Source organism: Elaeis guineensis, chromosome 5 (assembly GCF_000442705.2).
Source record: "Elaeis guineensis isolate ETL-2024a chromosome 5, EG11, whole genome shotgun sequence".
Classification (NCBI taxonomy): Eukaryota; Viridiplantae; Streptophyta; class Magnoliopsida; order Arecales; family Arecaceae; genus Elaeis; species Elaeis guineensis.
This window is the reverse complement of record NC_025997.2, coordinates 56,454,889-56,466,172: the sequence shown is the minus strand read 5'-3', so window position 1 is coordinate 56,466,172 and position 11,284 is coordinate 56,454,889. Positions and strand designations below refer to the sequence as shown.

The window sequence follows — 11,284 nt, the reverse complement described above, 5'->3', positions numbered from 1 at the left end:
TATGTCACTTTATATATGATCCACATACCAAATTTAATTTTGATAAATATTCTAATCAAGCATCATAGAAGATTTTCTTAGCCCATTCTGGAACAACATTTTATCATCAAATCTTTATCTTATCAATAATAGTCAACTTCTCAACTAGAAGTAATATTATAGTATTATTCTCACATCGAATTTGAACTTACGATTCACTTGAATAACCAATGCACAATAAAATTTTATGTCAATCCTTTTGTGATTACTTTCGATCAAGATCTAACTAATCATATCATGATCAATAGATCATCCATCATATTTCAAATTCTATATGTCATAATCTCTTATGATCCTTTCATACATAATCTCAATATTTAATCAAAATTTATAAAGATTTCTCCCACTATAATCATCAAAGATCTACACTATAATGTCCTTAGTGTCTATCCACTTACACTCCTTCTATATCTGATTCTATGTTTCATAATTCATCCACTTATGCTCTGATACCATATTAATTATCACGCCCCCGACCCGAGATTGTGAATCGAGGGTCATGACAACTGCCGCATACTCATAGAAAATACTTCCTATAAGCATGCAAGGCATCTTATCATATTATCTTAAAACAATGACGGAATAATTAGTCAATAATTTAAATCCAAAATATAATGACCTAAATTTTTTTCTTTAATGTCTCAATAAATTCAACAATGATTCATAGTCCTTACATCAAATTCAATAAGACTTTCAACCGAAAATAAAAGTATAGAGATTCTGCTTCTGATCACTCTTCCATTCATATCTTGTATCATCTTAATTCCTCAATATCTGAAAAACAGTAAAATAAGAGGTAATAAGCTAGACAGCCCAGTAAACAATGATCACTTCTCAACAGATTTCATCAGGCATTTAAGTAAATAATCATTTATAGAAAATAAGCATATAGAGTTCATCAATTCGAAATCAATTTCAATTATGCAATATAATTCATGCCAAATTCATTTCTTTTTTGAAAATTCAAGTTTCTTTCCAGATTTCAATTTCTTTTGTTCTTAAATTTTTTTCGTCAACCATGAGCTATGACCATATTTTTTCTGTGACAGGATCATAATACCGCGTATCTGCTTACGGTAGGCTGCGAATCATCTGGCAGCCATGTCCTTTGGAACCGCTGGTCTCGCTGGCGGTTTGTCGCTGGTCTCTCTGGCGACATGTCGCTGATCTCGCTGGCGACATAAACCCTCAGGACAATCAATTGCCAATATATATGCCCCCATTGGCAGGATCCTTTACATAGTCAGGTTATCAATTCATAATATTTCTTATATCATAATTCTTCATAAATCATATTTCATATTCTAATTTCGATAATAAAACTTATAATCATGTAGTATCGAAATCAATCAATATAATGCATCATGAAATCAATATGATCAATCATACTTCATCATAACATTTCAAATAAGATATTTTCATAACAAAATACCATTCATCCAATTCATGCATCGTTTCACAAATCATGTCAGAAAAATACATTATAATGTGCTGATAAATCTAGAAAAAATGAAACATTACTTACCTCGAACGTATTCCAATAAATCCAGATAATTCTATAAATTTTCTTCCAAAAATTTTGTTCGTAGATCATATCACGATATCCTACGATCAAACATCCACAATCCTATACAGAATTAATTTCAATAATTAGAAAGAATACGAATACCATATTTCGACGGTTTAGATTGGGTCCGATCATCTAATTTTTATCTAATCAAAATCTAATAATGACCTAAACGATCCAAAGTTTGACTATCAGATCAAATGGATTCGAAGTGATAGGACCGAGGTTTCTTCATCGATTTCATAAAATCAAGTGGAGAGAGAAAATCAGAGGAGAGAGAATTCATGAGGTACAATTCGAATTGATCAGGTGACACAATCCAACATTACAATTGGTCCAATATCTCGAGTGGTGAAATCAACATGATCAAATCAAGTCATAACTAGATCAAAATCATGGATGATCAAATCTAAAGATTCATGGTCTGATCAAAGTGGGTGCCAGTACGCTGTTTGACAATCATGGATCAGGATTCTTCATTAGAATCAGATCAGACTATTAAAAAAAATTTTTTCATTCACTAACCTTTTTAGAGAGAGAATCAATCAAAAGAGAGAATATTTTAGAGAGAGAAAATTTTAGAGAGTGAAAATTCTAGAGAGAGAAAACTCATCTTGAATTCTTCAGACAATATGATTTAACAAATCTGATCAATCAGATCAAATCATACTAAGATTATCATGTAGATAATTTAATAAAATTATAAAAATTAAAATCTTAAAAATACCTGATCTGATCAAAGTGGATGTCGGTGTACCATCCGACGATCACAGATCAAAAATCCATCACTAGGATCATTTAAATTCATCATCATTCTTCTCAAAATTTTAAAAAATCTTTGGAGAGAGAAATAATCTAGAGAGAGGATTCTAGAGAGAGAAAGTAGAGAGAGAAAGTCTAATTCTAGAGAGAGAAAATATTAGTTCAGGCTGAAGGGAGAGAGGAAAGAGAGAGAAACTCTCTTTCTCATATTTTATTATTTATATCATTATTTATTAATTAATTAATTTTATTTTTCTTTCTTCTTTTCTTTCTCTCTTTCTTTTTTTTTCTTCACAGAAGAGAGAGGAGAGAAAATCCTATTTATTATTATTATTATATTTTTTTTTCTTCTCTTTTTTTTTTCTTTTTTCTTTTTCTTTTCTTTTTCTTTTTCTTTTCCTTCTTTTTCTTTTCTTTTTTTTCTTTTTCTTTTCCTTCTTCTTCTTCTTCTTTTTCTTTTCTTCTTCCCGTGGGCTTGTTTTGACCGAAACAGGAGATTTTTAATCCCCTCATTGGTTGGCCGGCCGGCGGCACAGCCGGTGTGGGGTGACTGTCGGCAGGAGGAGAGGCGACCCGACGGCAAGAGGGGGCCAAACCGGTGGTCGGCAGTGACCACCGGCGACGGAAAAATGGCAAAAAGAAAGATTTCTTCCGCAACAAAATCTGACGACTCCAGTCGCCGGCGAGCATGCACATCGGCATGGGAAGGAGGGGAGAGAAGAGAGGAAGGGGAGAAGGCTTACCTCCGTCACCGACGAAGCTTTTTCGATGAGAAATTGGACGGCACAGGGACGGTCTTCCGTGGTAGATTTTTCGATGATTGTCGTCGATTGAGCTTAAAATTTTTGGTGGAAAGGAGAGAGGAGGGATCTCCTCCTTAAATAGGGCCGGAGGGAGCTCATCTCCGACTCCGATTGGGAGCCGGCGAGAGGAGGAAGAAGACTCCCTTTGGGAGTCTTCTCCCCTGTTTTCTGTTTTTTTTTTTTTCGGGCTTTGTTACATGGGCTGGGATTTGTTATCGGACCGGGCCATCACAGCATCTTTTCCCATTTTGCCATAATATTTATCAAGCAAAAACTAAAAGAAATGAGAAGGCGATAGGAAAGCTATGTTAACAATCTTATTGTTTTACTTAGGCACATTAAATTCATACATATCTCTCACTTGGCCTAAAAGATAGACAGGGACACACTTATGAAATAGCTTGACGTTATTTTTGACCTTTGCCGACACTTATAGATGTTGCTAAGTGCATATATGATACTTCTTCGAGCATCATGTGTGCATCGGCTATAGAGATATGAAAATTCGATCATCTACGATGATTGTTATAAGCGTCAGTAGAGGAGGATAGATTGCATCTCATCTGGACGTCCTTAATCGCCTCCATGTCCCGAATTTGTCTGAGTTGCGGCTCATCCTGACATCGCCGCCCCCATCAATGTCCCACCTTCATAATTTTGAGAAGAGATTGTTCATCGTATCTTAACTTCCTATTTTTGTACTTCTCCCAAAATTATTCTGATCTCCAATGTGGGATAATCAATTCGGCCGAAGGTAATTAGGATGATAAAGAAGAAGAAGAAGGGGGATCAAAGTGGAAGGGGTGGAGTCTGATGATGCTTATAAGGAGTCTGATGTTGGGGTCTTAGCCATTATTTATTTGGAGTCCGATGATGCTTGTCATAAAATTTTGTAGCAAGCTAAACCATCCAATACTGTCCGTATTGTACCATACCGATGGTATATCGGTACATCAAACTACCACGTATTGATACAGACGTACTGTACCATACTGCACACCGACACTAAGTGAAATTTTATCAATATAGAGTTCGATATCGAGATGGCGAACTTCAATGCTTATAATTTATTTGGAGTCCGACGATGCTTAGCCTTTATTTATTTGGAATCCAACGATGCTCATAAGCATTGTTAAAAGCTTGGAGTCCAACGACGCTTATAAGCATTGTTAAAAATAGTCCAACAATGTTTATAGATCTCATTTATCTAGAGTCCGATGACGCTTATGAGCATTGTTAAAAGCCATTATTTATTTGGAGTCCAATGATGCTTATGAGCGTTGTTAAAATTATTATTTATTTAGAATCCGACGATACTTACAAGCATCATTAAAAGTCATTATTTATTTAATTTGTATCTGATGATGTTTATAAGCATCATTAAAAGTCATTTATTTTACTCAATTTCTAATAAATGGGAGAAAGACCATTTGATACTTGCCAATGCTTTAAACTAGCGCCGGCAAATAAAAGTTAGCTATTTTCCATTCTTTTGCTGTGACATATTGATCATTTGCCATGTTGATTAAGAAAGGGTAATTAAGTGAAAGGTCGAAGAAATGCAAGTTTAAGGATTTATATTGCTTAAGATCGACTGATGAAAAGAAATGACTTTTTTTTTCATTTGAAATGGACATTGCTTCAATCCTCCATTTGGTGATAACTCTAGCTTCAACAAAATATGTACGTTTTGTATTTGTCATTGCAATTCTCTTGATTTGTGGATTGATCTCTCGATTCTTCAAGTTTATAGTATTACAGTATAAAATCACATTTGTAACATGCCCTTGACCATGAGTGCTAAATTGTCAGGAAGGGAATGGTTCATGCCAAATCCAAAACCCTAATTATGGCCCTCTAAATGTTGCGGTAGCACCAAAATTTGACGACTCAATAGGCTTCAGGCTTCATAGGGTGTGCGGACAAGTTGATAGAACAAGTTGGGTGGCTAAGAAGAAAATGATTAGGCTGGAAATGGTAATATGGGAGAACATAGTAAGAGTAGGAAAGCTTATTGTGGACCAAAAGACCTGTTTGGTTTGGAAATTCAACATTGGCATCCTCTTTTTCTTTTATGGCCTAGTGGATATCTTTTGGTTTAAAGCCTAAAATCAAATCCACAGACACTTTCAAAGAACGAGATGAGCCATGCATAGTTTTCCTATCATCGATGGCGGAGGTCCCTCAAAGGCCAATCACAGGGTCGGAGCAAGTATTGATCATTGTTTTGACTCATAATCTGGCCAAATTTGATAGATTTTAACATTATAGAGTGGGTCAAGCTATAGGTAATTAGGGGATCACAAATTGTTCCCCTTGGTAAAAGGTTATTGAATGTTGATAATAGTGATCTAGGCTGGAGTCCCATCCTCGTCCAATTTTGGCTGGAATTCCTCCTATCCTGATTCTAAGAAGAAGAAGAAGATGGAGATAATTTAAGTTAGCAACTAAGCTGTGAGATGGAGATGATTAATGTTATGGCCCGACCCAATTAGGCCTTAAACTCAGCCCACAAAGCCAAAAAAAAAAAAAAAACGGGGGAAGAAGACTCTCGATCGGAGTCTTCTCCTTCCCCGATTCCGATTGAACATTGGAGTCCTAGGGCCATTGAAGGACCCTAGGATGAGCTCTATAAGAACCCCCCTCTTCTCCTCTGTGTGAAGATATAGCAATCACCGATGATCGCCGGTGTTTCCTCTCCAATTTCTCTGATTGAAGCTGCGGCCCTTCGTTCGTGCTCGCCACGATTTCTCACCGATGGGGTCACCGAAGACTGAGATAAGCCCTTCTTCCTTTTCCTCTCTCTTCTCTCTTTTTTTCCGTGCCACTGTGCACAACTGCCGGCAACGGGTGTCACCGGATTTCGTCGGAGAAGGGACCCCCTGTTTGATATCTTCTTCTCTTTGATTTTCTGCCGCCGGCGATCACTGTCGACTGCCGGCCTTGGCCTCTCCGAACTCGAGAGGGTTGCCCCCCTGCCGTTGGCCTTCGCCGTGCCGGCTGCGGCCCGGACGGCCGATCAAAGGGAGGGGACCTGTCGGTCCCCTGTTTCGGCTAGGGAAGACCACGGGAAGAAAAGAAAAGAAAAAGGAAGGAAAAAAAAAAGAAAAGAAAAAGAAAAGAAAAAAAGAAGAAAGAGAGAGACTTTCTCTCTCTCTCCCTCTCTTCTTCTCTCTACTTTCTTTTTCTCTCTCTAGTCTCTCTCTACTTTCTCGCTCTACTTTCTCTCTCTAGGTTATTTCTCTCTCCTAAGATTTTCTAAAATTTTGAGAAGAATGATGATGAATTTAAATGATTCTAGTGATGGATTTTTGATCTGTGATCGCCGGACGGTACAACGACACCCACTTTGATCAGATTAGCTATTTTTAAGATTCTATTTTTCATGATTTTATTGAATTATCCACATGATAATCTCATCATGATTTGATCTGATCGATCAAATTTGTTGAATCATATTGTCTGAGGAGTCCAAGATGAATTTTCTCTCTCTAAAATTTTCTCTTTAGAATTTTCTCTCTCTAAAGTTATTTCTCTCTCGATCGATTTCTTTCTCTAAAAAGATTAGTCAATGAAAAAAAAAAATTTAATATTTCTGATCTAATTCTAATGAAGAATCTTGATCCATAATTGTCAGACAGCGTGCTGGTACTCGTCTTGATCAAATCGGATATTTCTCAATTTGATCATCCATAATTTTGATTTAACCATGACTTGATTAGATTATTTTGATCACACCAATCGAGATGTTAGACTATGGTATCTGATTAATTCGAATTGTACCTCATGAATTCTTTCTCCTCTGATTTTCTCTCTCTACTTGATTTTATGAAACCAATGAAGAAACCTCGGTCCTATCACTTCAAATCCGATTTGATCTGATAATCAAATTTTGGATCGTTTATGTCCTAATTACATTTTAATTAGATGCAATTAGATGATCGGACCCAATCTAAACCGTTGAAATATGGTATTTGTATTCTTTCTAATTATTGAAATTGATCCTGTATAGGATTGTGGATGTTTGATCATAGGATATCGCGATATGATCTACGAACAGAATTTTTGAAAGAAAATTTATAGAATTATGTAGATTTATTGGAATACGTTCGAAATAAGTAATGTTTCACTTTTTCTAGATGTATCGATAAATTATAATATATTTTTCTGACATGATTTATGAAACGATGCATTAATTGGATGAATGATATTTTATTATGAAAATATCATATTTTGATATGTTGTGATGAAGCATGATTGAACATATTGATTTTATAATGCATTATATTGATTAATTTCGATACTACATTATTATATATTTTCTTATTAAAATTAGAATATGAAACATGATTTATGAAGAATTCTGATATAAGAACAATATGAATTGACAACCTGACTATATAAAGGATCCCGCCAATGGGGGCATATACGTTAGTAATTGATTTGTCCTAAGGATTTATATCGCCAGAAAGACCAGCGACAAACCGTCAGAGAGACTAGCGATTCCGAATGACTTTGCTGCCAGATGATTCGCAGCTCACCACAAGAAGATACGCGGTGTTATGACCCTGTCACGGAGAAAATATTATCATAGCTCATGGTTGATGAAAAGAACTTAAGAACGAAAGAAATTGAAATTTCGAAAAAAATTTAAATTTTTTTTTAAAAAAATAAATTTGGTATGAATTATGTTGCATAATTGAAATTGATTTCGAATTGATGAACTCTATATACTTATTTTTTATAAATAATTATTTATTTTAATACCTGATGAAATTTTTTGAAAGTGATTATTGCTTACTGGGCTGTCTAGCTCATTATCTCCTATTTTACTATTTTTACAGATGTTGAGGAATTAAGATGATATAAAATATGAATGGAAGAGTGATCAGAAGCAGAATCTTCATACTTTTATTTTAGACTGAAAGTCTTATTAAATTTGATGTAAGGTGACTTGAACATTGTTGAATTTATTGAGAAATTAAAATTTAAAATTTACATTGTTATATTTTAGATTTAAATTATTGACTAATTATTCCACTGTTGTTTTAGGATAGTATGATAAGATGCCTTGCATGCTTATGGGAAGAGTTCCTTATGAGTATGCGGCAGTTGCCATGACCCTCGATTCACAATCTCGAATCGGAGGCGTGATAATTAAAGTTAGCTACTAAGCTGCGACCCATCTAAAATAAAGCAACTCGATCCAATCATATGCTGATCTGAACTAAAATTGGCCAATATAATATTACTTGATTTTTTTTTTTCTTCCTTCCGCAAAGTTGCAGAATAAAATTGACATTATTTAACCTAGATTTGAGCACGAGTTTTTAGTTTTGGATAATCTAGAAGGTTAAAAGTCAAGTCGACATGCTATGGTGCTAGTCTTCAAAACTTGCAAATTTCAAATCAGTCCAGCCAACTTGCCGAACGAAAATTATAGCTGGCCAGTGGGGAAATAAGATTTAACAAAAAGAATTCTATTTTTACATATAAGACCCGAGTATGGCTCTAAATTTTTGACGGAGTGGATGGCAACGATTGACAGAGAAAACAAGTAGATAAGGATTGCCCCTCCGCGAGGCCGTCTGAAACCTAAACGACCATTATTGCTATCATATTCCCCAACCAAAAGGAACCGGCGAAGCACGGCAAGAAACGAACCAACCAAAGAAGGAAGAAAAACGGACCAAAAGCACCTGGGCTACCGTTCCTCGTCGAAGGATCTAATCACATGCCGGCTTGAGTAGGACCGGGCCACAACAATTTCACACATGAGAAACTCATGCTCCCCGTGCCTCTCTAACAACTTCATCACATTAATTTCTTCTCCCATCTCAAGCCTCGTACCCCCCTTCCCATACCTGAGATGGAAAAGCACACTTTATAGAGGAAAAAGATGTGATGGAATCTCCCTCCTCCCTCTCCCTCTCTAAAAGTAAGGTGTTTCCATTTTCCAACCTCCGATATAAAAAGCAGCGATATATTTCTCTAAGATATAAGTCGCGGAAAAAAGAAGTAAAGCCAGGGAAAGAAGAGTGAAGAAGAAGAAGAATGTTAGAGGATACAGAGTGTGATACCGAGCTATGCCTCACTCCTGGAGGACGCCATTATTGCCCGTCCTCCCATTCCGACTCTGCGGAATCCAGCAGGTATTGACAACACCATAGCTTTCCATCCATACGAAGCTGCCAGTTTCTTTCGTATCATATGTGAAGAACTACACCACCTCTTTTTATTTCTCTCACTGTAAGATATTACCGGAATGTCTAAGGATGAAGGGACAGGAAGGAAATACATCCCAGCAGCAGCAGCAGCAGCAGCCGATTACCATATTTTATGGTGGTCGTGTCTGCGTTTGTGATGCAACAGAGATCCAGGTATATGAAATTAATGCCTCCCCTCCTATTTTATGACTTGGAACGATTCTTTCTTACAGGTCTCTGCTATATCATCTCCATGCCATGGTCTCTGTTACAACCATTTTTCGTCAGATCTGTTCTCGATGGAGAATATCAATGATGGTTAATTTAAGGTTGATCGAAATTAATGAAGAGCAACAGAATTATTTGCGTAAATCCTTATTAATGACTGATCAATGGGAAATATTGTACCAACAGTTAGCATAGAGATTTGAATCTCAGAAACATTATTTTAGTTGGGGCACGTGAAATAGTTGAATCAAAGTTGTTTTTCTGGCCCTTAGAACCACGTAATGCCCGATAAAAGATGTAGTTTAAATTTTTCTCATGATATCTATAACGTGGAGAAGGCTCCAAAATTTTTTAATAGAGCAGTTATAATTTTAGAACGGCTTTTATTTCAGACCTTGTTTAGAAGTGTAGATTTGACTGTGTTTTAGATTCACTCATAGCCTTGTGTTGCCATTGATGGGAGAGAGATGCAGGCCAGAGCCATCATATGCATGGCTCAGCGAGAAATGGAGGAAATGGCTGCCAAGAAACAGAAGGATCGAGGCATGGAACCGTATCCACCTTCACCGGCTTCTCGGACTCCACCAGCAATGCCACAGCTGCTAAATCCTGGCCTCTCGATGAAGCGATCTTTGAAGCAGTTTTTGCAGAAAAGAAAAAGCAGGACTGATGGGTGACGCCTCGCCTTACAAAAGCCCCCACCATCACCTTCCCTCCTCCTAATGCATCTGAAACTTGTGACTCAGTTTTTCTTTTCTTTTTCTTTCCCCTCCCCTTCATTTAGAGCATTGTTTCATCCGATATGCTATTATGTAGGTATCCTTTTCCAGGCAAACGAACAGAAACTATCAACGTAAATACTCTTTCTATTTGTTTGGAAAAAGAAAAACATGCAAATCGGAGATTCCAAATTCTGATCTTGAAGAGGGTATGTTCGAGCAATTAGACCCAAAGCTAAACTAAAATATAGTTCAAGCAGTAATAGACCAAAATACTGTTCGGGCTTTCATACCTCTACTACTTTTAAATCTTATTTGAGGCCAGATCTAGGATACCCTAGTTTATACCCAACCCAACTAGAACTTAGGTCTTAATTTTAGGCCTTACCCTTACAGGCTCGTCTTGTAACTCTAGACCAGCACTCAGAGTTTGACAGGTCATCAAACAACATGGAATATCATTTGTAGATGAGGTAAATTTGTGAAGTTGTTAGATGCATAGTATTAGTTCATAACTAGCCATCGTCTTGTATCTTTTGCGCGAACAAATCCAGCATTAGATCATACAACTGTCGCTCCAAGATCTGTGCAGTTTCGGATTGCTTTGCGATTGGCGCAAGAGCAATCCAACGGTCGATGTGATGACAGACAGTCCATTATTTCGTATGAAAGATGCAGCCCGAACCCCGTCCGGCAGCCCTGCATAACCTCATCTCAAGGGAGATGCCACTTGGTCCATTTTTGGGACAGGACACGGGCCAAAGAGATTCGAGACTTGCAAACTCGGATCAGGTCTGGTTCGAGTTGGGTATCATCCAACACATCTATGTGACATCACAATCATGACTTCGCGCAGCCACCATATTAAACCCAAAAAAAAAAAAAAAAGAACAAAGAAAAGCTCCAAAACCATCATCAGCGGAACTGCTAGAACTCTCGGGAGACTCTTAACAGATTCAG

The 11,284-nt window shown here is 36.9% G+C and overlaps 1 protein-coding gene across 1 annotated transcript; it reads left to right on the top strand.

The window, feature by feature from the left end:
- Positions 1-8,800: 8,800 nt before the first annotated feature.
- On the top strand, positions 8,801-10,445 carry LOC105034622 (protein TIFY 5A-like). The gene is made up of 3 exons (XM_073257937.1): positions 8,801-9,323; positions 9,446-9,551; positions 10,079-10,445. The coding sequence occupies exons 1-3, from the start codon at positions 9,226-9,228 to the stop codon at positions 10,280-10,282; spliced, it is 408 nt and encodes a 135-aa protein (XP_073114038.1). The 5' UTR covers positions 8,801-9,225; the 3' UTR covers positions 10,283-10,445.
- Positions 10,446-11,284: the final 839 nt, after the last annotated feature.

Coding starts and splice junctions, on each gene's coding strand:
- LOC105034622 (XM_073257937.1), top strand. CDS start 9,226: ATGTTAGAGGATACAGAGTGTGATACCGAGCTATGCCTCACTCCTGGA. Junction 9,324..9,445: donor GACTCTGCGGAATCCAGCAG/GTATTGACAACA, acceptor GGAATGTCTAAG/GATGAAGGGACAGGAAGGAA. Junction 9,552..10,078: donor GTGATGCAACAGAGATCCAG/GTATATGAAATT, acceptor AGAGAGATGCAG/GCCAGAGCCATCATATGCAT.